Source organism: Melospiza melodia, chromosome 6, assembly GCF_035770615.1.
Source record: "Melospiza melodia melodia isolate bMelMel2 chromosome 6, bMelMel2.pri, whole genome shotgun sequence".
Lineage (NCBI taxonomy): Eukaryota > Metazoa > Chordata > Aves > Passeriformes > Passerellidae > Melospiza > Melospiza melodia.
In genome coordinates, this window is record NC_086199.1 from 31,621,946 (window position 1) to 31,648,639 (window position 26,694).

At 34.3% G+C, this 26,694-nt stretch overlaps 1 protein-coding gene and 1 long non-coding RNA gene across 11 annotated transcripts in view; one reads left to right on the forward strand and one right to left on the reverse strand.

Moving 5' to 3' along the window:
- RYR3 (ryanodine receptor 3) overlaps positions 1-26,694 on the forward strand; it is a 197,045-nt gene that overhangs the window by 75,669 nt on the left and 94,682 nt on the right. For all 10 annotated transcript variants that reach the window (XM_063160504.1, XM_063160506.1, XM_063160508.1 and 7 more), the window contains exons 15-37: positions 1,298-1,393; positions 2,141-2,259; positions 4,686-4,819; positions 5,419-5,660; positions 6,730-6,922; positions 9,850-10,066; positions 10,265-10,369; positions 10,724-10,827; positions 11,234-11,317; positions 12,604-12,763; positions 13,198-13,345; positions 13,444-13,649; positions 14,295-14,469; positions 15,905-16,113; positions 17,232-17,416; positions 18,032-18,068; positions 18,437-18,597; positions 19,036-19,201; positions 21,580-21,666; positions 22,059-22,285; positions 23,383-24,184; positions 24,686-24,886; positions 25,158-25,260. In XM_063160504.1, the coding sequence (XP_063016574.1) occupies positions 1,298-1,393; positions 2,141-2,259; positions 4,686-4,819; positions 5,419-5,660; positions 6,730-6,922; positions 9,850-10,066; positions 10,265-10,369; positions 10,724-10,827; positions 11,234-11,317; positions 12,604-12,763; positions 13,198-13,345; positions 13,444-13,649; positions 14,295-14,469; positions 15,905-16,113; positions 17,232-17,416; positions 18,032-18,068; positions 18,437-18,597; positions 19,036-19,201; positions 21,580-21,666; positions 22,059-22,285; positions 23,383-24,184; positions 24,686-24,886; positions 25,158-25,260 (4,161 nt within the window). The remainder of the gene's footprint in view (positions 1-1,297; positions 1,394-2,140; positions 2,260-4,685; positions 4,820-5,418; positions 5,661-6,729; positions 6,923-9,849; positions 10,067-10,264; positions 10,370-10,723; positions 10,828-11,233; positions 11,318-12,603; positions 12,764-13,197; positions 13,346-13,443; positions 13,650-14,294; positions 14,470-15,904; positions 16,114-17,231; positions 17,417-18,031; positions 18,069-18,436; positions 18,598-19,035; positions 19,202-21,579; positions 21,667-22,058; positions 22,286-23,382; positions 24,185-24,685; positions 24,887-25,157; positions 25,261-26,694) is intronic.
- Positions 8,080-9,156, reverse strand: LOC134419780 (uncharacterized). Its single transcript, XR_010028157.1, has 2 exons — positions 9,025-9,156; positions 8,080-8,727 (listed from the first exon to the last, which is right to left on the reverse strand). It is a non-coding gene; the product is annotated as an uncharacterized LOC134419780 (long non-coding RNA).

Genomic DNA, 26,694 nt, shown 5'->3' on the forward strand with positions numbered 1-26,694 from the left:
TCTCAGCCAGGAAAAAGTTTTTTGAAGCATGTCAAAACCTTTTTATTTTTAAATTTAAATGTACCGGTGTTATGCAAACAGATGTGAATTATCATTTTAAAAATTAGAAAAAGTGTAAAACAGTTTTTTTCAGTATCAAGGTCAGATTTTCTAGAGCACTGCTATTCAAGAACAAACTACTTCTGTGATGTAGAATGACCATAATTATATAGCAGAACAAGTATGTATATGTGTATTTAAATGTCTTATTTGATACCTAGTTTACATTATTCCTCATTTAGGAGAGCCTTGTCTTCTGGTGGAGATTAAATACATTCTATTTTCATCACAAAGGAAGGTAGTCCTGATCCATAGTGAAACAAGGAAGTTGAGAGTCAGGGCAAGAATAAAAGAAACCAAGGGAAGTGTTTTGAAGCATGAGGTTATTCACATCGAGCAGACATGCAGGTGCTTCTAATGAAATCTCATTGCCTTAGAAACTAAAAAGTTACTACTGGCTGCATTTTACTACAGTCTTACAAGTTTAAAGAAAAATAGGATGAGAAGAAGCTCTCTCTAGTACTATGTGGACTTTTTTCAGATTTTCTCTTGATTTTCATCTGCCAGTACATTTTGAACACAGTGGTTCTGACATAATACTTTTTGTGCTTCATAATAAAAATCATTGACAATTGAATACAAAATATGTATTTTTTGTTACTCTTTTTCCCCCTACGATCTATGACTTCTAGAAGGAAGAAAATTAACAATATTTCTTGAGAGACTTGAATGTTGATGAACTTTCAAAGTGCAGTCTGCACTACTGAAAGACTAAAAGCTGTGCATTCTACAACCTTGTTATCAGAAAGGAAAACTAAACACCAATATGCCTAATCTGCACTTGAACTCAAACTTCTGCGTATGATCTTCCCACACTTGGTAGGAAGAAACAGAAAAAGAAAAGTTTCAGCCCCATGATTATGACCGTGCTTGATATCAAGCAAGGGCGTTGGCTAACTTCTATTTATATTTAGCAACAAAATAAAACATAAACAAAACATTTTTTTTGCTGAGATTCTTGTTTATCCAAGAGACTCTCTTCAATTTCAAAAACTATGTGCTCCTTAGAAATTATGTCGGTTGCTGATATTCAAAGTAGTGGAAATTCCAATTCTTTATTATGGTAACATAAAGGGACTTGTCTGTTCATTGTTTTATTGAGTTACTCTAAAAATTGTGTTAAAATACATATAATAAACTTTTTTGATTTAAAATGGAAATCTGCTGTTATAAAATGATACCTTGTGGTTTTTTCCAGCTGCTCTCATTCGTGGCAACAGAAACAACTGTGCTCAATTTTCCTGTAACCTTGATTGGCTAATCAGTAAATTGGACAGATTAGAATCTTCTTCAGGTGAGACTCACCTTTACAATGTAAATTAACTATCAGTCAATGCCTGTTTTACATTATTTACATACCAGTTTTCCTTGAAGCCAACACATATTAGAAAACAAACACACTCTTGGTGTTTGGTTTTTTGGTGAGGTTTTTTTTGTTTGTTTTTTTCCTTATTTTGGATTTGGTTTTTTGTTGGTTGTTTTGTTTTTTTTTTGGTTATTTTAATTAGGTAAAGTAATATATTAAAAGAGACGCTCATATGACATTGTTTTGCTTCAATACATTTATGTGCAATAATATATCCAGTCAGTGGTGAACGTGACCCTGATGAATTAAGGGGTTGGGTCAAACAGTATCAAGAGTGGTGTACTGTGAAATTACATGTATTTGTGGCATGCATATAAACCCCATATAGATGTAACTTATAGGGTTTTTTTTTACAGTGGAGTATTCAACAAAATATTAATATACTATACAGTATTCCCTTTACATCTTCCATTGAAAAGAAGGAGCTAATCTAGCAAATTTCTCAAATGATTTTGAAGTTGTGGCTATATTCAAAAGAAAAGAGAAATTAGCATTTTAATTATGCATTTATTCCTAATGTACCATGTTCATATCATTACTCCTTAGAAGTTGTTTAGTTCTCTTTTTAGGCCAGAGAAACCATACCATCTTGTAAGATACTACTTTACTGAGCTTTTAGGTTGTGTTCGGTGGTGAGAGTGATTTAATGACAACGTTTCTGTGGCCTTCATGTAGGTATTTTGGAAGTGTTGCACTGCATCTTGATTGAAAGCCCAGAAGCTTTAAATCTAATATCTGAGGAACACATCAAATCCATTATTTCACTGTTGGATAAACATGGGCGCAATTACAAGGTATGTTTGGAAAAACTAAGAATGTAATGTTAATCTTACAATATTTTGTGGGGGGAAAAGGATGAGAAATATTTCATTCTAAAACCTTTAAAGGAATAAAATAACTTTAAAGTACACTTGCAAAATTTCTTTGTTGAGATTAAAAGAATGTTTAATATATAAATGCTTTTCAGCAATTTTCAAATACCAAAAATTTGTATGAGAAATAAGCAGTTAAGAAATATTGGTAACCAGTCAGAACATTGGATTTGATGAGAAAATGAAGTATTCTGGTAGCTGTAAGAAAGTGGGCAGAGTAGCTTGCTTTGTGATTCAGGGCTCTGGAGAATTGGTGGACTACCATTGCATCCACAGATACAGAAAACTATATCCTGCAAAATCATTCCTAACTTGAGTAATAATAATAGCAGCAGAAAAGAAAAGAAATAAAATGAGAAATCAGAAAAATAATCCAAATATCTGAAAACACAGGTGTTCTGAAGAAAGAAAAAACCCCTGAGTTTCCAGAAGATATACTGGATGAAATTAATTTAGACACCCATATGCAATTTATTATGATAGAAGAAGGTGAACAGAGTTTCTGGCTGCGACCAGGATGACATCACAACACAGACGAAGATATAGGTTTTTGTGTGATTTTCTGATGTGAGTTTCCTTCCTCAATTAAAATTTTATTTGAAAGACTGATAACCTCGAGGAAGAACAGAGGAAGTTTTTGTGAGCTGAAATTACTTTCTCTTGTAAATCACTAATACAGAGAACCTAACCAGCTACAGACACAGTAAAGGAGAAAAGAATTTTTAAGCAGGGTTAAGGAGTATGAACTGATATAAGTAGGCATAAGAAAAAAAAGTTGAAGTTACAGCAGGAAGTTCAGATTAATATTTTTATCTTTTAACAAGATTACTGTGTTATGCCAGTCACCTAGAAAGAACCTTTTGTCTGAAACATCTCAATGTAGATCTTATAGTGAGAACTTGGAGCAGAAACAGAAAATGTGTGCAGGACAAGAATTATACTGGGTAATGGATTTGTTAATTTCTGTTTGTAGTGTCTTTGGCTATACTTCAGCAAGTACTAAAGAGTGGGTGGGAAGAAATAAATTCATCTGTTATTCCACAAACACTATATCTTGTTCTCCTGCTAGATTAGAGATTCTGTTGAGATTAGGAAATAAGGAAAATAATGAGTAAAATAGTCCTGGAAATTATTGAGTTGAAGGCCTTTTTAAATTAAAAGCCTTCTGTCAGAAATAGAGTCAGCATATTCACAGAGGTTATTTAAACAGTTCACATGTAAAGTCTGAGCTGCTGGTAATCAGTAATGCTACTGAGATGCTTTACAGCTGAGTACTGCTCAGATTATGTGGTTCTTTAAATGGTTGTGCTTCTGCTAGATGATTTCTGCCCAATAGCAGAAGGGGTAGAAAGGAAAATGCTGGGACATAGAAAAGTGTTTAAGCAAATATATTAGTTTAAGCAGTGTAAGCTGTCAGTGATGGGTTTGTGTTCAGTTCACTAGTCAGACAACAGGAGTAGCTAAGATGAGGTTCATATTCTGCTGTTTCTGGAGTTGTACAATAGAAATAACACAATCAATGGTGTGAAGATGTGTCTTTTGTTGTGGAGGTGGTGTGTAGCAATCTAGACCACTTGGGCTCCTTGCTCAAAGACTGTTTGTCAGAGGTCAAGTACACATGGAAGTTTCTCTGTTTGTTTGTGAAAGTGTGCAGCTTTTCTCAGTATTAAGCAACATGTTACTGTGTTTTCTCTTCCAAAACCTCCTGTTCCAGTACTCTGTAAGAATGATATCAATCTCTTTCAATTTTCACACTCAAGAAAAAAAAAAAAGAAATGAAAAGACATCTGAAGTTTTAGAATAACATCTTTTTGAAATTCTGTTTTGCTTTATAGTGAGCTTTTAAAGCATCTTTAATTTTATAAAAAAATTGAATATTTCTCAAATTGAAACATTGTTTCCAGAAGAGACTAAAAAACAATCAGTCTCATTGTCATTGAGAATTATCCACTTGGCACAGGAATTTTTTTGGGCTGCAGAAAATTTATCAAGGAATTTAATTTTATGTTCAAATTTTCATTGAGATTTAATTAAAAAGTCTTTAATAATTAGCATAAGGTTGTTTTAACTGTTTTGTCTGATCAAAATGAGAATAAAGCCTCTTAAAGGAAGGTTTCTGATGCATCCTCAAACCCTGTGCTCTGATGTTATTTTCCACAAATGTTTGATATCCTCTATCAGTAGTACAGACTACACTTGGTTCAAATATGTGAGAAGTATATAGAAAACAATAATGTGTATATATCCCTCCCCTTAGGGCTATCCTGAATGTAAATTTAGCTGACAACTGAATAATAGTGCATGCTCCTAGCTACCTTTGTCTTAGTATTTCTGATTTTTCCTTTAAGGTTCTCGATGTGCTTTGCTCTCTCTGCGTCTGCAATGGAGTTGCAGTCCGTGCCAATCAGAACTTGATCTGTGACAATTTACTGCCCAGAAGAGACTTACTTTTGCAAACACGTTTGATTAATGATGTGACAAGGTATAGTGATATGTTGTATTAGAGAAAATTATTGCTGTTATATTAGGAAAAATTGAATTTCCATATCTTCAGTAAGTAATTGAATAAAAAAAATAACCTAAGAAATATCCTCAAACTTTCAATATTGAGAAACACACAGTGGGAGGTGATAATGTATTATGTATTAAGTTCTGAAAAAATACATTTTTACTGACAATATGGCATTTGTATGGAACCTGGGATCAAATAGAAACATGAAAGCTGCTTGTTGCTGACTTGAAACAGGGAACAGAGTATGCAAATATACTCTGAAGTTTTTCTTGTGTTTTAAGAGGGACTTGAGTTCCTGGCAATCAAAGTCCTGATTTTGATTTTAGTAAATGATTTTGTCATTTCTCTTTTGTCTCTAAGTTTTTTCAAAGCATGGAACCTTTACCTTAGAAGATGGTTCTACAGCAGCTTTATTAATTTATGCAAAGTGGTTTACTTAAAAAAATATTACAAGCAAAGTGTGGGTACCTATACTTATATCATACTTGTAAAGAGAATTGGACAATTATACAGCAACATAATTGTCACACTTTATGTTTACACTAACTGGCTTGCATTTTCTTTCTTAGCATAAGACCAAACATATTTTTGGGTGTTGCTGAGGGCTCTGCACAATACAAGAAGTGGTACTTTGAGTTAATAATTGATCAGGTTGATCCATTCTTGACGGCTGAACCCACCCACTTGCGGGTTGGATGGGCCTCTACCTCAGGTTATGCCCCCTATCCTGGAGGTGGAGAAGGATGGGGAGGCAATGGTGTTGGTGATGACCTCTACTCTTTTGGGTTTGACGGCCTTCATCTGTGGTCTGGTGAGTGCCTTGTGAGCTACCACTTATTCTTACAGTTAACATTTATCTATGTTTACCTTCCATTTTTGGTATATATAACTTGCTATTTCGTAGTGAGCTACATTCAGAACTCCAGGTTATCAAGAATGTATTTAGAAGTTCAGAGCAGACTACTTGTCTGAGATGTTAGCCAATATTGAATTGTACCAGTTAGGCTTTTTTAGCAGATTTCCCAGTTTTCATGATTTTGACCGCAGAATGGCATTTTCCAGATCTAGATCAATACTGAATTAATTTTATCTGTCCAAAATAAATGGATGTATTGATCTCAGATAAATTAAGTCTATACAAATTGACATTTGCATTATTATTTTACTTTGAATCTACAGTTGAAGGAAAATGGGTTATTTTTAACCTGTTGAGAGATCTGAAAAATTGAATTAAAGTTTTGATTAATAATTTCATTATCAATTTTATCAATAAAAATAATAATTTTTTAATCAACTTCATTATTTTAGTCATTGTGTGTAGAGTCTTTAATTATGAACGATCATATTATTTTTTCATCCAGATTTCTCTTGCATGCATAGTAAATGATGGTTATTTTTTAGCTTGCTCAATATGTGACCTGTGTTTCAATGTGCAATTTTCAAGGCATCAAGACAAAATCCTTAGTTTCCCCATATTTCTCAGTGCCTTTAAGTGCCATATACATCTAGGTATTCTTTAATTGCTCTGAAAATAATAGAGTGGGGCCATAAAAATGAAAGGTGTTTTAATTAGACTGTATACACTGAAGTAAATTTTATTACATTAATTCTAATAATTCATAATCTGAGAGTGTTTCCTTTGTTAATTTTATTAAAATAGTTCTAGCATTGGGTTTTGTATATAAAATATGTGTGTGCAGACCCAAATAATTCAATATTTTATTCCAACACTATTGAACAATTATCCAGTGTCAGAAATTATCTTTTTTCGGAGAAGACTAGGAGGCATCTGTAACATACTCCAGTAGAAATGGCTGAATAAATAATTTTTTAAAATTAAACCTGCTTAATATTCTGATTCCTAAATGCTTTTATCCTAGGTCGGGTACCCAGAGCTGTAGCATCTGTCAATCAGCATTTATTGGCATCTGATGATGTGGTTAGCTGCTGCTTGGATTTAGGTGTACCCAGCATTTCATTCCGCATTAATGGGCAGCCTGTACAGGGAATGTTTGAGAACTTCAGTACAGAAGGGTTTTTCTTCCCTGTCGTAAGCTTGTCAGCAGGTGTAAAGTAAGTACAACTTAATTTTGTTTTCATTGCTGTCTTATCACACAAAATATTGTCCAAATTCTAGTATGATTTATTCTGTTTTGCTGCTTCAGTTCTGCCCAAATAGCATCTGGAAGGAAGGCAGGGAAGTAATGATTTGTTCAGTGATGATTTCACTTAAAAGTGTCACATGAGCCTGTAAACTATTTCATCAAGTCACAATGTCTGGACAGTATTATTTTATGGGTATTTGGTGACCTAGGGGAAATTAATTTTGTTTCATTCCAATTATCAGTGAAAAAAAACATGTTAGAAATGTAGCACCATATTTTGCACTAATTAAGGTTCTCACTGGCTTTCTCAGCAGGGAGTAAAAAAACCTAAATCATCATGAAAACTGATACTGTGTTCACAGTAGGAAACAGAACTGATGAAAAGCAGTTTTGGAACCTCTTTACTAATATTCCCCATTTCCCACCTCTTCTATAGATAAATTACTGAGATTCAAACTTACTGTATACAATTTATATAGCTGTCTATGTTAAGTGAATTCAGAAAATCTCCTGAAGAATCAAACAGAATAAAGGAGGGCCAGCAAAGATTTAGTAAATAAATTTCATTTATTCTCCTGGAGTGACCCTACTATGTAGCTGCATTAATACAAAGCTTTTGAAAATATTAATTACTTTTTACTGTAAGAAATTTGCCAAAATTGGTGTAATTATTTTCTTTTTTTTTCATTCTTATTTGATATTGCTTTTATATTTTGTGAGAGCATTTTTCTTTGTAGTTTATAGTAACATTATAGCTGATGTTAGCAGCAGATGTATGTTGTTGTCTGTGTCTATTGCTACCAGAGAAAATACTTTTACATGGGAATCTTGAGTTCATGAGTTAAGGAGGGTGTTCTAGGGTCTTTAATCTTTTTTAAAATGTGAACAAAATATGTTGATCTGTTCTACTATTCCTATAGCCTTCTGGTCACTCCATCTCAAAAAAAATAGGGGTTAATTTCTAGAGATAACAGGATTTTTTTCTTTTTTTTTAGCATTTGTTTACCTCTAGAGTTTGGTCACTGTTATGGTTTGGGCCTGGCAAAGCCAGAGCCCCCATGAGTACACCTTCTTCCCGGTGTCTGCTGCGAGATGTGACTAGGAATAAACAAAGCAGGCTCCAACTTCAACATACAGAAAAGTTTATTAACTAAGCTACACACAAACAATTACTAAACTACAAAACTACACACAAAAGAGGGAAAAAAACCACGAGGAAAATGAAAACCTCACAAAAAACACTCTCCCCCTCCTCCCCCCTAAATTCCCAATACAATACATCCTCCAAAATCACCAGTTCTAGGTCCAACACCATCCTTCAGATTGCTCAAACTTTCAACTCCTCAAGAGGAGAGGGAGTCCTTCCATGTGTCATGGTGGCCTCTTCCGTCCTTGTTCCGGTGCTCTCACCACCGAACAAGAATCAGGGCTGCTTCCAGGGTTGTCTTTTTTTAAGGATGCTTTGTCCAGTTCCAGAAAAACACAGTATCTCACCTTCTCACCTCTGGGACATCCGTCCACCCATATTTTATATACCCCCTGGGGCCGAGGGGTACCCACACAGAATCTTCTTTGGCACTGGGACATTTCTCCCCCTGGACTCAGTCTCTGTATCACATGGAAACATGGGTCTGTCCATGGCTACACAAAAGAGTCCAGCATAAAATGCCACTCCATCTTCTCCATTTTTCCAACATCTCTCTCTCTCTCTCTCTGGTCCAGACCTCCATCACTCGTTCATTTCCTTTGTCCTCCTCCACTCTTGTCACTCGTCTAGGAAAGGTTAATGTTCTGTAAGGCTTTCATTGTCCAAAAAGGGTTAAAAAACTCCTACAGGCGGCTGGACTCCTGGCTGCACCCCCCCCCCCCATCTCCTCAGCCGGGCTGCCTGCTGCCAGCACATATTTACTGAGTTTCAAGGTAACACAGGCTGCACTCTCTCTTCGCTGTCTGTCTCCAAAGGCGGGGGGGGGGGGGGCGGGGAATGGCTGCCCGATGTCTCTTGGGGCTCTCCACCCTTCCATCCTCCAAGGCCTCCTCACCCCCATCTCTGTCCAGGCCCAGGCCTACCACATGGCTGCCCCTCCCCCGCCCAGCAGCAGCGGCTGGACGGGGGAGAGATCCGAACTCCGTCCCTCGAAGTCCCAAGGGAGCCGCCCAGGGCTGAAGCTCTGCTTTTAACCCCTGGGTGTTCTCGGAGGTGTGTCCTAAAACCCACTGGCTACCCCAGGTGCCAATATCAAAATCCGAGCACCCATTGGTTTGACCACAACATCCCAGAATTCTCACTTCTTCCTGGTCAAACCACCACAGTCACTTGAGGATCAAAGTATGCAGCTGGATAGTTTTTGTATTTGTTGTTTCTCCTGGTATATTCTTATATTTATATGACAAATCTATATCTGAGGAGAAAAAGAAAATTTTAGGGGTTTACAAAGAATCTTAGTTGTGCTTCTGGAACTCATTCCCTGTTGGAAGATTCAGTATAATATTGTTTGCTTTCTTAATGTATTAAGGTTTTAGTGGTTTTTTATTTTCCTCATATGCCAAACTGTCTGCATGTGTTCACTGAGACGTAACTTTAAAACTTTCAAGTTATGTATCTAGTCCCAGTAGTATTTTTAGAGAAACAGTCCAATTTAAATTAGATTTGTGTTTCCAAATACCTTAAATCCATTAAAAAAATCACAACTTACAGCCATTTGATTTTAAATAAGAACAGTATCTGCTAGTATGAATGCTCGGTAACACTTTGGTATTTACCAAAACATGAAGAACACATGCATTTTTGTAAATGGTAGTAAAACAAATGCGTAGGCTTCTACACTATTTATTCATAGTGATAGTATATGCTGATTATTTAAGAGTCTAATTGCTTCATTGAAAATTGCACAGAGTTCGTTTCTTGTTGGGTGGACGTCATGGAGAGTTTAAATTTCTGCCTCCTGCTGGCTATGCTCCCTGTTATGAAGCATTGCTTCCGAAAGAGAAGATGAAATTGGAACCAGTCAAAGAATATAAAAGAGATTTTGAAGGAGTGAGGGATTTGTTGGGTACAACACAATTTCTTTCACAAGCTTCTTTTATCCCTTGTCCAATAGACACCAGTCAGGTATGTGAAGTTTGCAGTAATGGGATCTATAACTTATGTCTATTCAAAACTTAAATTCACAATATAAAATCTTCACTCTTTCTTAGCAATTCTTCAATTGCTTGTTGTGATGCACTAAGTAAACTAAGTGATCTTGGATACAAGGTGGGGTAACTGGAACCTCTTCTTATTTCTGGAATTGTTATGCTCTTTCCTTAGATTGCTCTTCCTTTTCATCTTGAAAAGATCAGGGACAAACTAGCTGAAAATATCCATGAACTATGGGGAATGAATAAAATAGAACTGGGCTGGACATATGGCAAGGTATGTTTTGAATGACCTGCCTGGGCATAATCACCTGTATTAGGTTAAGTCTCCTACCAGCCCAAACCTTGACTTGGAATTTGAATAGGATATGCAGTGGTGGTCTATACATTACCAACAATGTGACCATGTAAGCTAGAATTGCTTATTTCATTAACTATGGAGGAGCATTTATAGTGTACGTTACAAGTAAATCATGGGAAAAGGAGATTTATATAGTTATGAGTAGCTGTCACTGAACAAAGATAAATGGTATCACTTACATTGACTTCATTGCTGCAAAGAATTTACTGAGTTTTTACTGTGATTGTTGATTCCATCAGGAAAGTACTCCTTTCTGCTATCCTTTTGCAGATACGGGATGATAATAAAAGGCATCATCCTTGTCTTGTGGAATTCTCAAAACTGCCTGAGACAGAGAAGAATTATAATCTACAAATGTCAACTGAAACCCTCAAGTGAGCTTTCAATAAAAAAGAAAATAAAGTTTTAAATTTTTATTTTTATTCAAGTGCATCATACTGTTGTAAGATATAAAAACCATTAAAATATCTCTTTCAAAGTTATTCTGCTAACTTTACTAGAAGTCCCAGGAACCCAATCAGACTGATGTAGAAAAACTTTGTCTCTATAGAGACCAAATCTTGTTGGTTTTAATGAAGTCGTAGAAATCTCAAGCCATAGATTTGTGCCTTCTTAATCTTTGAAGGGCTTATTTATTATCCTGATAAATGAAAATATTTGGGTTTTTAAATACCATTATTTTAGATTACTTCCATGTTTTAAAATATGGTTTCTTCTGCGTAATTTTACAATGCATGAGAACTGTAATGTTGTGTTTAACTAATGCCATTTTTATGCCAGAACCCTTTTGGCCCTTGGATGTCACATTGTTCATGCTCATCCAGCAGCTGAGGAAGATCTTAAAAAAGTCAAACTTCCTAAAAAGTATGTGCCTTATGGTAACAGTTACATATTATAATATTTATTATAGATATAAAATATTTTAAATTCATTTAAAGTATACTGGATATGAACCCCATACATGATAAGGTTTTAGAGATCTCTGGTTAGGCCATTACTTGGCTGTGATGATGTTGGCATGTGAATATTGCTGTGCTGCATCATCTTCTGAAGCTGTTGAGAGGCAGAAACAGTCGTATACAGGCAATTGTAGCAGTGTTACATCACCCTAGAATGGAGACTCCAAAACTCAATACAACATTGCAGTGCTGTTCTGCCTCATAGTAAAGAACAGTCTATTCATATGATGGTAAATCTATTTACTTGAAAGGGAGTTTACCACTTTATGGAGACAGAAACAGCAAGTTGGACACTTTCCATTTCGCTTCAGTTTATCAACCCACCATATGTCTTTTTGTTCTGAAAGAAATTTATCCATGAGAAACAAAGTCAATTGTTTCAAGTGAGCAGTAAAATACATATTTTTGTGATACGAGAGATGGTAATCTTAATCTTAAAATTGATGGCTCAATTAAAAAAGTAAAATAGAGCTTTACTCAAGATTCATACTGCAGAGAGACTATCATAATACTGGTTTGCTATTATTCTCATTAAAATACCTACTGCCTATATGAAACATCCTAATTAATGGAAACTAGACTTGAGCAAAAGAGAATCTGAATATGTCTAAAAGGGCAGGTTGTCCTTATACAATATGGAAGGGTTGGAGAAGATAATGGCTACTGCTGAAAAATTACTAAACTTTATTCAGTCAAAAATGGTGAGAACAATCGTTAAAATTTTTTTCTTCTGTTGGAAAAAATGGCAATGAGGTCCTTACAGAATAGTTAATTAAAATACCATACTTAATGATACATAAGAGAGGTACTTTCATAGGAAGTCATCATACAGATCTTTAAAATAGAAATTACTTGAAATGTTTAAATGACAAACATATATAAATATAAAAAGTTGTCATTCAATAAAAAATTTTGTGGCTTTATAACAACCGTTTAGGCATGTAAATATGGATCTGAGTCACATTTAATTAGCTATTGTGAAAGTAGGTGGAAAATGAGATGGTCTAGAATCCAATTTATATCCTAGTCAATAACCAAGTGCAATGGAAGATTTTTGCAAAAGAACAGGGAGAGTAGGAGATTAAAAAGTGGGGAGAGATAATGATTTCCACCCTATGAATCCTTCATAGAAAGATTTAAATACCATAACTGGGATAGCTTGACTCTCTGTTTTGCTTTGTTGACTTACAGTTACATGATGTCAAATGGATATAAACCTGCCCCTCTTGATCTTTCTGAAGTGAAATTGTTACCTTCTCAGGAATTTCTAGTTGACAAACTAGCAGAAAATGCTCATAATGTCTGGGCAAAAGATAGAATAAAGCAAGGATGGACCTATGGCATTCAACAGGTAGGAATTTCTTTACATGCATTTGGGATTAGTAAAGAATGTGAGATTTTTTTATTCCAGAGCATCATTTGGGAGGGAGTGTGAGTTAAGATGACAAATACTGACTTCCCTGTAATAATTGGAAAAGCCAGAGGGGATTGGAAGCAGGAAAAGTAGCCCTACATATAAAAGTCTGGATTGTCAGACCTGTATGTTTGCAGCTGCTGGATGTATGAGAATATATTTCCACCCTTCTCCTTCATTCTTGTATTTAGGTTTTCAGTGTTATAAACAGATAATTAATTGAGCTTGCATTCATAGAACTCTTCTTCATCAATGCTGCTTCTCTTCTGAAATCATTACATGATGCCAAAGTACACTCTGTCTCATTATTCAAAGTCTTTGTGATATCTAAACAGACTTTTCTTCTTGTTGTTTTTTATTATCCCTTTCAGGATCTTAAGAACAAACGTAATCCTCGGCTGGTGCCATATGCATTATTAGATGAACGTACTAAAAAATCAAACAGAGACAGCCTCCGTGAAGCTGTCAGGACATTTGCAGGCTATGGCTATAGTATTGAGCCACCTGACCAAGAGATAGGTATGTATTTTCAATAAGAATCATAGTCTTTTTAATGACATTTATAGTTTCTTTTCATTATTAAAAGAGAGGTTTTTTTCCTCTGTTTATTTTTGCAGCTGACCAAACAGTAGAAAAAGTCAGCATTGACAAGATACGATTTTTCAGAGTAGAACAATCCTATGCAGTGAAGTCTGGAAAGTGGTACTTTGAGTTTGAAGCTGTGACAGGTGGAGACATGCGTGTTGGCTGGGCCAGGCCAGGCTGTCGACCTGACGTAGAGTTGGGAGCTGATGACCAAGCATTTGTATTTGAAGGAAGCAAAGTCAGTACACCTTTACCTCTTTTGATCTACAAACAGGCTAGACAGAGGGCTACAACATAGGTTTCCTCTGTGTACTCAACATCAACTACCAGCATGTTTTTGATTCATATAAAGATATCTCTGAGCTCTGTTTCACAGTGGATAGTACCTCCATTTTGGTTCTGTCATAAGATTATGCTAACAAAGAAGTGTTGGTTTGTATGTATCTTCCTAGGCTGTATCCAAGTACAGAAGTCTGCCATGATTATAAACAGGATACAGCACTCACTTCCATTTTTCATACGTGATGTTCTGCGAAAATAAAAAAAAAGGTTCTTTATTCACTGAAAGAGCCTCAGTCTGTTTTCCTGTTTCTGTTTTTTTCTGCATATACTTTCTTCCCAGCTTTACTCCTAAAGGACTAGAAGGATGACAGTGTGTAAGAAGTTGATCCAGTGAACAGTAGTTCTCAGGTTCCAAATTGCTGAAGTTAGGGTGCCTTAGTCTCTCTATGTCCCTGTTATCTCTAAGGCAAAAGTCATGTTTACAAAGTACTGTTTACAAATTACTTTAATATCTGGAAAATAAAATATCTGGGTTTCTTATTTTATTTTGTATTTATTTTTTAATTTACCACTGTATTTATTTCCTTGGTTTTCCATTTAGGGCCAGTGTTGGCATCAAGGCAGCGGATTCTTTGGACGAAGCTGGCAACCAGGAGATGTAGTTGGTTGCATGATAAACTTGGATGACAAGTCAATCATCTTTACTCTGAACGGAGAGTTGCTTATAACCAGTAAAGGTTCAGAACTCGCATTTGCTGACTTTGGAATAGAAAATGGTAACTTCCCCTTTAAAGTCACAGGGTTATTGGAAGACAAAATAATAAAAAACAAACAGAAAAACTAGTCTGTCATGACTCAGTGAACTGAGAAATCATATTTCACTGATATGAGCCTTCAGACTGTGCTAGCATTACTTTCATAAAAAGTTATTTTGAGAGTGATTGTGTGGCACAAACTGAATTTCTTTTCTCCTTCAACCACATTAATGGGGTTTCAGAAGTCAGAGTGGATAAATTTTCTCAGTGTTGCTAGGCTTTGTCAGGACTTCAGTGCTGTGAAGAGGTGGTAATAATAAGTGTCCTGAAAAAATTCCAAAACCTGAAAATATAGTCTCTGATAATCTCACTGGAGTGTAAATATACTATGTTCATGTCTGCAAAGGACAAAATGAGTACAGTGCGGTGAGAGTTTGTATCAAAAGAAAGATCTTTGCAACGTGAGTCTAATCTTTATTTTTTTTTCCTCTGTCCTATTCATAACTTAGCCAAATATCCCGTTTTCCTGGGATATTTTTCCTCTTCTGTTTTTGGCCTTTAGTTTTTCAAAAAAGTAGTATCTACATACTGTAGTAAAAGAGTTGGGGAATATTTTCAAGTGGATTTGCATTCTGTTTTCATTTACTTTTTCTTTGTAAATGTATCTCCACCAACCAGTAATAGCTTTTATACCTGTTAGTAATTGCCAGAAAACTTTGCAGTTGCTCATTGCTCTTCTTTGATCTTACCATTGATAGAGTTTTTATAAAGGCAAAGAATGAGTGACTGCCTTAACAAAGCTGTACTCAAGTCTCAAAATTTAGAAGAGAAAATGTTTCCTTTAGAGGTTGAACTGTGGGCTTTTCCCTAACTTTGCTCCAAATTCTGTGTTTTTGGGAAATGGTGAAATAAGTCAACAGCCTTTCATCCCTGTGTAAACATATATGGAGATCAAAAAGTTGAGTCATAAAAAATGCTAGCATTAAAGGAGTGTGTATTTGTCCATTGTGAATGATGGAGGAATGAATGCTGGCAAAAAAATTTGTACCTACTCATGATAAAATAAATTTTAAGCAAATGTATTGAGATACTTGAACCTCATCTCAAAGTTCTTTTGAAAAAATTGGCACTCTCAGAAACCATATTTAACTTCTGTTAATAACTTTGGTCTAGCCAAGGTTGGCTTCCAGTGACCATCTTTTTGCATAATGCCATGTTTATTAGTCTAAAAATGAGAAAGATAACAAATTAAATGGGATAGTGCCTAAGTTCTCAGGTAGCAATTATATTGAACATAGACATTGGTATTTAAGGTGGCTTTAAATTCTTGCTTCGGTCATCACTTCATGTGCATTACTTGTAGGAGCTAAAGTTTAGTTCACATTAGACAGATTGAAAATAAAGAATGTCTGGTTTTAAACCAAGTTATTAAGTTTTGCTGGGTTTTTTTCTTTAGGTTTTGTTCCAATTTGTGCACTGGGCCTATCTCAGATTGGTCGCATGAACCTTGGAATGGATGCCAGTACATTCAAGTATTATACGATGTGTGGCCTCCAAGAAGGTTTTGAACCTTTTGCTGTTAACATGAACCGAGATGTTGCTATGTGGTTTAGTAAACGCTTACCAACATTTGTCAATGTGCCAAAAAATCATCCTCACATTAAGGTAACATTACATGTCAGAGAGACACCTGTTCAATGATTGTTTGTTTAGCAAGCTGAGACATTAAACCCTTACTAATGCTTACTGTCATCAGATAGTTTGTCATATTACTCTATTAAGTAACTCTTAGATAATTCCAGATGATCTTGTCCATCTTCTTTTTCATTTATATCCTATAGATATACCTATCTGGTTTATTATGTGACTTAATTTATGTTGGGGTTAGCTACTGGAAGCATGTTAGCTATGGGGGTTTTTTGTATTCTACCTTACATGCACTTTTACTTTCTAAACCTTCTCTAATGTAAATTTTTCTTAAATATCTGAAAATTGTTCAGCTGAAGTCTGAGGACATTTAAGTGTACCTGTGGTGTCACAGATTCTTTCATTGTGATACACCAGTGATAAGAATTCCAAAACTCCCTAACTAATCTATCCTAGAGCAGAGTAATATATTCTGCCTTTTCTATAAATTTTTTCAAATTAATATATTCCAAAATTATATGTTTGAGTTCCTGAGGAGACTTTTTATTACAATCTCTCTAGGCCATTTATTTTAATTTAGGTATAGCCAATTATTCTCTTATTTCAGCATTTTTTTTTATTTTATCAGGATTATTTCATCATTATTCCTGACTTTAAAATATTCCTGACTATAAAATATATTTAAAATATCACTGAATTTGAAAATGCACTTTTTCAGCTCAAGGGAAAGTAATATTGAACACAAAGTCCATAATGACCCTCTGAACAATTCTAATTGATTTTTATTCTCATTGTGGTGGAAAATTACTGATTCTTGTGATGCAGTTTTTTAATGACTCGCGTACTCAAAGTGAATTAGTTTAATAAACTGTATTTTAAAATTTTTTTTTACTCCCGAATGAAACATTTTGAAAATAATTTTTTTAGTCAGGAATCATACTGAATCTGTTGATTCCCTTGCTCTTCAGGTTAAATTCAGTGTCAGAGAACAAAGCTGCATAGTTTTGAAGATAATTAATTATGAAAAATTTAAGTTTGCTCTTTCAATTTTCTCATCCTCTAGTAGCTTAATAACTTAGGAAGTTTTCAGCATTTTGTTGGATAGACTTATTTAAAAATATTTCTATTATTTTTAGATATGGAGAATTGATGGGACCATTGAGAGTCCACCTCGGTTAAAAGTTACTCACAAAACATTTGGCACACAGAACAGCAATTCAGACATGATATATTGTCGTTTGAGTATGCCCATTGAGTTCCACTCATCATTCAACTTCGGCATGGGTGTGGAAAATGCCTCCTCTGATGTTTTCCAAAAACGGTTAGACTTGGGTTTGGTTATCCTACTTCATGCTTTCAGTGTAAATGTATTGTTATATTATTCTTTATTATTGTATACTCAAAATTTCTCTGCACTAGGAACAGATTACCATGAAATGGTGTGTCCAGACAAGAGAGAACCTTTTCTAAATAAGTGCATCACAAGGTCTATAGACCTTTGCCTAAGCAGCTCCATTTTTTTCTGAATTATTATGATCTGCAAAAGCTAGTCTGGAAAACCAGCTCAGAGTCATTTGCCCTTTGGATTATTGCTCACCAACATCATTGCTCAATAGCTCATTGCTACCAGAAAAATGCCCAATTCATTAAAAGAAAAAAAGATTGTGGGAAAAGTTTTTAAAGATACTGGGTATTAATGGGTGCTGCACCTTTCTGAGTTACCTCCCACTCTCAACCTTAATTGCAATCAACTATTTTACTTGTATATTTGTATCCTGAAAAGTCTTTGCTAATGCATACTCAATACCAAGCAAAGCTAGTTAGCTAGTAAGCTGACTTACAGTAGTTAGCTTTTAAGTATACTTAGCCTAATAATGACTAATTTTTCACTACTTTTGTTTTATTTAATTATTCACTGATTTTCCTTTATCTGTAGAAAGCACAGCCAAGAAATTGCTCCTCCTTCTACTACAGTAAGTAAATATGTTGAGATGCTTAGTTCTTCTGAAGTTTTGAAGTAGATTTATTTGTGGCAACATGTTCATTAGAAATCAATATTCGTTAGAAATCAATCTGTTGAAAGAAGCCTTTTTAATAATTTTTTATGATACAACACTTTATAAATAATTATGTCCAGAGCTGCGTTATTTGCAACTTGTGTAAACATAAACCTCATCAAATTAAAACACTAGTCTGTTTTTTTTTTATTAAGAGTATTTAAAATTACTTATTAGAAGAATGTGAATTACTATTATTGAAGTTTGATATACAGGAGATTTGATTATTCCTTGATAAAATACTTTAAATTTCTATTACTAATATGCTCTTTTCCTTCTTTCAGTATTTTTACTCACTACGGATATTTGCTGGCCAAGACCCATCCTCTGTCTGGGTTGGCTGGGTAACACCAGACTATCATTTTTACAGTGAGAATTTTGACCTAAATAAAAATTGTACAGTGACAGTTACTTTAGGGGATGAGAGAGGCAGGGTTCATGAAAGGTAAGGAATTATTCATAGTGTACTAAAATTTTTATTTTAATACTGTTGTTTAAAAGTCAGATGTTCATAAGCTCAATGATATTTTAAATATTAATTTAAGCTAATAAGAAAATTGTTTATGGAGTATGAGTTTTCTGTGCTCATTTATATCTGAATGTTTTTTAGATAGACTTGTTAAAGTAAATTTATCATTAATGTTCTCTTGTGAAGAAAATTTCTTTTGGAAAGAATTTTAAAAGAAAGATGCTTCTTTAATTTAATATCTGTATTTACTCCCTATGGATGAAACAGTTTGTTTAGCTGTAACTAACAAGTGCACACAGAAGCCTGTGAAATTTTTTCATAACTATGAAATGGGAAAAAAGGTATTCCTCCATTGAAAAATGCATGTCCACCAAGTTCAGTGGGACCTATGCTTTGTTCTTGTTGCTCTTTCAGTGTGAAGCGCAGCAACTGCTACATGGTTTGGGGAGGAGATGCAATTGCTAATTCCCAGAGAACGGGTCGCAGTAATGTTGATATAGAAATTGGATGCTTTGTTGACCTGGCTACTGGAATGGTGTCATTCACAGCCAATGGAAGAGAGCTTGGCACTTGTTATCAGGTATTATCAAATTTTCAGGAAGCTATCTAGTAAGATTCTTGTTTTTATGTTATTTTTCCAGGAATCTAACTGGACACCATTTGTGTGATAATAATATGTTTTCCTATATCATTCTGATTTATCCCTCTTTTTCTCACTCCTTTTAAGGCTATGTTTTTTGAGTTGTTTCAGTATGTTTGGATAAATATTTTTTTTACATCTCTCTGCAGTTCAGAATCTTGATTAATAAAGTTAATTCTTTAAATTGTTTTTTCAACTGAAACTATTATACAATAAAGGGGAAATAAATATTTAAACTAGATGAAGGTTAAAATTAGACTTTATATATAATTTTTGATATTAATTAAGAAGAAAAATTTGCTTCATTATTTACCAGGGTTTGTGTCTTCTGCAGATAGCTGTGATTTAGTGACCTTGTGATTTGATAAGTTTCAAAACCTAAAATTCAAAGATGCATTAATACTGAAAGCCAAAATAAGTGGGGTGAGCCCTAAATGTTATTAATACCATCAAAACATGATGTCATTTTAAAAGTGAATCAGTGGTTGACAGGAGTTTTCAGCACCAGGTTGTTGAGATTTCCTCTCAGTAAGATCGGTTGTCCATAGTAAAGCACTTACTGTGGAAGAGGTTGTCCAGTATTAGCAACAATTCATTGCTTTCTTCTACATCAACCCCCTCAAATGTGTAATACAGACAAAACTGTAATGTTACTTAACTGAATGTAATGGAACTTTTATACTGACTCCATTGAAAACACAAGTGGCAGGGCTGCACACAGCCTGTTCATGGGGGTGGGAGGTTATGTAGTAGTTGTTATTTTGGAATATTTTGTAATGGTGGCCAGTAACTTCAGTGCCACCCTGGGAGAATATTGAATGTCAGCACACTGGCAAAAGAAAACAGGTGGTTAAAGTGCGTAAGCTTTGTTGTTTTTCTAACCAGATACAAATCAGTACAAAAGCTTCTAAGCAAACCCATGAAACTTTGGTGTGTTTCTTTGCAGTGGATGTTTGTGGGGTTTTCTTCCTTGACAGCCTTTAGCTCTTCTTATCTTGCTAGGAGATGTATGAACAGATGTGGAAGATGCATGTTATTGAGTTTAGTGTAAATAACACTATCAGGTTTTTCCTTATATGATTTACAATTAACATAATCCTGTTCTATGTACTAAATGTAAAACTATCTCAAAAAATACCATTATTTCTCCTCTGTTTCTTCTCTTTTTCATGGAAAAACACCAGAAGTTCTTTTAGGAAATATTTTCTCAATAAACCTGTTACACCTGGTCTGCTGAAAAATGAGACTATCCAGCATTTTCTGTATAGATATAAAATAGTATAACCCAACAAGATTGTCACAAATAAGGGTGAAATATTTTTATATTTTTGCTTATTTTGAGTAATTTAATTCTTTTTCTCTCTTTTTGAAAGTAATGAAAATAATATTATGTAGTTTTCATTTCCATGTCTTGAACATTTTTACAATAATGTAAGACCTTTAAAATATTTTAATAAATCAAATCTCTCACTCCAACTGCCACAAATAATTTATATTTGTCTGGTTTAGGTAATCTAGTCTTATAGACTTTGCATATACTTTTCAGCTTTCTTAACTGAAATAGAAGGACAATATTTGTTTGTTGTTTTCATTTTAAAAGGCCTATAGGTCAACATATTTAAGAGAGGAAATTAATTTTTCTGTAGTTCTTGATCTAACTATTGAATTCCATGGTGATATTCAGGAAAAAAACCAACACAACAATCAGAACAGAATGCCTTTTTTTTTCTGGATTTGGGGTTGTGGCTTTTTTAACTTATCAAAAAGGTTGGAATGTTAATTCATACCCCTATATTATTTTGTCTATGTCCATAGTTGATAGATTGTTGTCCTCAAAGTTAGGAGTTGTACTCCGTCACAGCACAAATATGTGTAGCTTATGTACAGTGTCTGCACATGATACACAAAATGCACCATGATGTGATTAATATATTTAATTGAACGTCTGAAACTTTGACTTAATTGCAGAGATGTACTTTTTTCAGCCACCCTGGAGCACTGAATTTTTAAAATTAATATACTGTTCTATAATTATATTTTCAATTCTTTATTTCATGGCAGTGGTTCCTCCTACAGTCGTTGAGAGCACATAAGGCTACAAAACACCTGTCTTAAAAACCAGGTGCTCCTATGATGATAACTGCAAATACTTTACTATATTACAGGTAGACACTATTCCACACTTTATTTAGTAAATTATATAAATTATTTGATCATGAAGTGTAAGGTATACAATATTTATTTTATATCATATTCAGAGAGATGATTTTGTTTTTTCATTTTTAACTAAAAAAAAATTAATCTCATTTCACTTCTAGGTTGAACCAAACACCAAGCTTTTTCCAGCAACTTTTTTACAGCCTACAAGCACTAACTTGATTCAGTTTGAACTTGGTAAATTGAAGGTAGGAAGTATTTTTTGTATTCTATAGAAAAACAATCTTTATGTAAATGTTCTCTTTTAAATCTGTTTATTTCCATGTAAATTCCTGCTCAGTTAAATTTGCTTAGGAAGGGTTGAATCAAAGGCATGACTTGTAATTTGACTTCTATATTTACTTCTGTAAATGTTGTTATTATATGCAGTTAATTGATTATCTGCAATTGTCAAAATAAACTAATATTGTTTGAGGATAACACCATTAATGTTGGGGGATTTTAATGGATTTTGTATGTTGCAATAACTTCTACATTTCTATAATTTCCTTGTTATTTAAAAGTTATTCTTCCTTTTGGTGTTATGGGCTTATTAATAATTACATGTTTCAAAAATAATTAATACATATATTTGTTTCAGAACACCATGCCTTTATCAGCAGCAATTTTTAAAAGTGAAGAAAGAAATCCTATTCCTCAGTGTCCCCCTCGCCTTGATGTACAAACAATCACACCAGTTTTATGGAGCCGGATGCCAAACAGCTTCCTCAGAGTAGAAACTGAGCGTGTCAGTGAGCGTCATGGCTGGGTTGTGCAGTGCTTGGAACCTCTGCAGATGATGGCACTTCATATCCCAGAAGAAAACAGGTACGCTGAAAATGAGATAAAATTACTTGATGATAAAATATACTGAAAAAAGGTGTCAGTGTACTGACTAAACCTGCCTTTCTGAATAATTACCTTATAGCTGTTGAGAATTTCTGATCCTACCTGATATCATATCAGACATTATTGTATTCATGAAACTTTAATGACATGGACCAAGTTTTGCATGCATAAAACAAAGCATGATTATTTGGTTTTATTTAAATTTAAATTGAAATAGCATCTCTTAAATCTGTGTGTCTTTAAACATGGAGATTTTTCTCACTTGAGAAAAACAAGCATTTAGAACATGCAAGTAATATTTTGCCATTTTTTTCTGTAATAGAAACCTGTAATCTCTTCCTGTTCCATCTGCGCTGAATTTACATGAAATAAGTTCTTGTTCTTAGTGACAAGATCATGCCTTTCTTTGAGTTTCATTAAGTTTTATCTTCAGAGTGAGGATTATAAAGATCTATCCAAATGTCAAATGTCATTACCAGTGAAAAATCAAGCTATCAGCAGAAGCATAGCAGAAGGATCATTTAACGCTGTACTTTTATTAGTAATTATTAAATTTCTTTTAATGATTCAAAACTCAATTTTATTTATTGTTAATAAAGCTGAATTCAAGGAAAGAATGAAAAACACTGGGTCTTGTGGAAAAAATGAACCAGCAATCCCAAGTAAACTACAAAGGCACTTTTTAGGAACAGTAGTAATGCAGATTTTCAGCAAACCTAATATGCCTATTTTAAAAACAAGTTCTAATTTACAATTGATTCCAAAGAAGCACCTCCATCTTAGATTTTGGTTTGTTTTTTTTTCCTATGGAGTAATAATTTTAAACAGTCTCAATAAATTATTCCCACCATTTATTGTGTTTTAATGATGCACACACTAAGAGTAATTACCATCAATCTTTATATTAGTGGTTTGAAAAGGAACTGAGAAAATGTTCCTCTTCAAACCACTAATACAAAAGTTGATACTAACTAATCTTAGTTAGTATCAAAATGTTCAGAAATTATAGAACTTTACTTTTTCAAAGTCTTTATTCATGGAATTGACTGGTGTTCCGTTTCTTTATTTCATAACAGATGTGTTGATATTTTGGAACTATGTGAACAAGAAGATTTGATGATGTTTCACTATCACACTTTAAAGCTCTATAGCTCAGTTAGTGCTCTAGGTAACACCAGAGTTGCTTATGCACTTTGTAGCCATGTGGATGTATCTCAGCTATTTTTCACAATAGATAATCAATACTTACCTGGACTTCTGCGTTCTGGATTCTATGACTTGCTCATTAGTATTCACTTGGAGCACGCCAAGCAAGCCAAGCTCATGATGAGCAATGAGTTTATCATTCCAGTTACAGATGAAACTCGAAATATTAAATTATATCCCGATGAAACAAAGAAACATGGTTTACCTGGAGTAGGGCTTAGCACTTGTCTTAAACCAGCCTTTAATTTTTCTACTCCATGCTTTATTGCGACCAGCGAAGATCATCAGACATCCATCCCAGAGATACCCCTGGAGATACTTAAATCCAAGGCCATAAGTATGTTGACAGAGGCAGTGCAGGGCAGTGGCAGTCACATACGAGACCCTGTTGGAGGACAGGTTGCATTCCAGTTCGTTCCTGTTCTTAAACTGATAGCAACACTGCTTGTAATGGGTGTTTTTGATGATGATGATGTGAAGCAGGTGTTACTCCTCATTGATCCCACTGTGTTTGGAGACCACAAGGAAGAAACAGAAGAGAGGACAGAGAAGGAAGAAGTGACACAAGTTGAAGAAAAAGCTGTAGAAGCCGGGGAGAAAGCAATCAAACAAACAAAAGCTCCTGCAAAGGGCTTGTTGCAGACAAGATTACCAGAATCTGTTAAGCTTCAGGTGACCATTTATTATAAATATGTTACTTATATTCTACTCTTGATGAAAAAAGGATTGTGTTTTTTGTCTGTTCTCTACTTAATAAGATTTGAAATTCTCAAGGTCTTTAATTCCACTTTGGCTTAAAACCTCAAAAATTAAAAAAAAAAATTGATGATGATGCGGTTCTTTCTACATCTATCTACACTTAAATAGATATGTGAATACATACTTATTTCATAAGATCCAAAGAGTTAGACCAGGTAATCTTTAAAGGACCCTTTCAAGCCAAACTAGTGTGTGATTTCTAGATATTTTGGGTGCATGGAGTGATAGATTGTGTGTGCAATATAGTAACAATTAGGTAATGAAACCATCATTTTTTTATCCTTCACAGTGTTGAAACAAAAACATGGGAAAAATGTATCTCATTTTTACAGTCTGATGCAGCGTATAATGTGTGCTCAAGTTCTCCCCCAGAGTTTGTAAAGCTGTTGAGATTGTCTGTTTTCTCTACCCTAGATGTGTCATTTACTCAATTATTTTTGTGACTGTGAACTACAACATAGAGTGGAAGCAATTGTATCATTTGCAGACCGTTATGTATCAAAATTGCAGTATAACCAGAAATACAGGTACAATGAACTCATGCAAGCCTTGAACATGTCTGCTGCATTGACTGCCAAGAAGACTAAAGAATTTCGGTCTCCTCCTCAAGAGCAGGTAATATTAAAAAAAAAAAAAAAAGATTGAATTAAAGATTAAAAAAACTCTTTATGAGGACAAAATAAAATCCTGACTCACTGGAGAAGCAAAATGAATTTGAAAATTAATTTATTCCATGCCGCAAAATACTGAATGTCAGAATGTTGAAACTTGTGTTCTAGAACTCATGCTGTAAACCAAAGTTATAAATAGGTAAAGTATTGCTATATACTAGAATAATATGTCCTAAGCTATTTCAGTGTTTAACTGTGTTTTAAATCCCTTAAAGATTAACATGTTGCTGAATTTTCAACTGGGAGAGGATTGTCCCTGTCCAGAGGAGATTCGGGAGGAGCTATACGAATTTCATGATGATCTTCTAATTCACTGTGGTGAGTGGCAAGTTGTTGATACAAGTATTTTTTGTGTTTTTGGCACTCAACAGATCAGTTGAAAAATATACTAGCACGAGAGGTTTTTTTATTAGATATGCTACTGCCTACAAAATTACTTTAGTGACAAACTTCGGTGTATAGTACAAAAATATGGGAAGCCTGTGCATGGTTTTAAGTTTCACTGTTAAATCTCTATTAAATATTGTCTCATATTATTCTGTTTTAGACTTACTGGGGAAAAAAATAATCCAAACAAGTAGGTTGGCTTACCTTAAAAAAATCATATAAGCATATGTATGAGTACATGCAGATAAAAGGCATTGAGGGAACAAAATTGCTGCAAAGCTGAGCATCAGAAATTAAATTTAATAAAAAGCGGATGTGGAATTCTCTGCCTGCTTTAACTTAGTTTTCTCTTGTATGCATAACTGTGAGAGTCAGTCATTATAAAACACTCTTGCACTGCATACTTGAACTGTTCCCACTCATTTAATTTGGATTTCCTGTACAATTTTATGTGGATTTTTTGATGTCTATTCTTTTGTTAGTTTATTGAGTTTGTTGAGATCTTAGTCTAATTCAGACAATCATGAAATTATTAACATTTGTAGTCTGAGTCATCTAATTATTACTGTTCATTGCCAGCAATTATGCAGTTAAAACTGAAATAAACAAGCTTTTTCCATCGACCTACTTGGTAGATATATTCAGAGTTACTCTTCCAGTGTATTGCTTAGTTCTATGGTTTTTGGCATCCATCTTGTCCAAAAAAAATGGGCCAATGTTATTACAGTGAGTTGACAACATCTCAGTCTCTTCCCCAGGAAGAGCATGATATTCCTAATGGTTAGTTCTTCCTCGTCCACCTTCTTGCTTGAGGTCATTATCAAATGTTTACCAGTACAGTCTGATATATCTTCCTGTGCTGGTTATCCCTAAAACCAGGGTTACCTGGTTCATGGAATTGTACTTTTTAATGACCTGTAATTACTTTCTGTTTTCTGTTTGGAGGCATGGTGCTTCCTATACCATTCTGTGCTTATATTGTTAAGACTTCTGATGTTTTTTTGCACTGCTATATCTGAGTACCCTCTTAGAATCTCAAGCAACCAGCAAGCTGTGATTTCATGATAAGTCAATTGTAATTTTTCAACTACCTCAGCCTTAGCCTCAGCCAAAGATGAGTAGGTCTTCAGGTATCTAAGCTGTGCTCCATCTGTTTACTTCTGAGTGTGTTGTACAAGACAGTATTAAAAGTCTTAAAATCAAGATTTCTGTCTGTAAGGCAGAAATTTAGTTGGTTTATCATTACTTGTTATTCACAATCCTCTGTTAATTGTTATTCATAATTTCTTCTGAGTGCTTACCAAAATTGTTTCTTTCATTCCATAATTTTTCTTTCAAGTGTTAAAGTGAATAGTTAGTATCCTC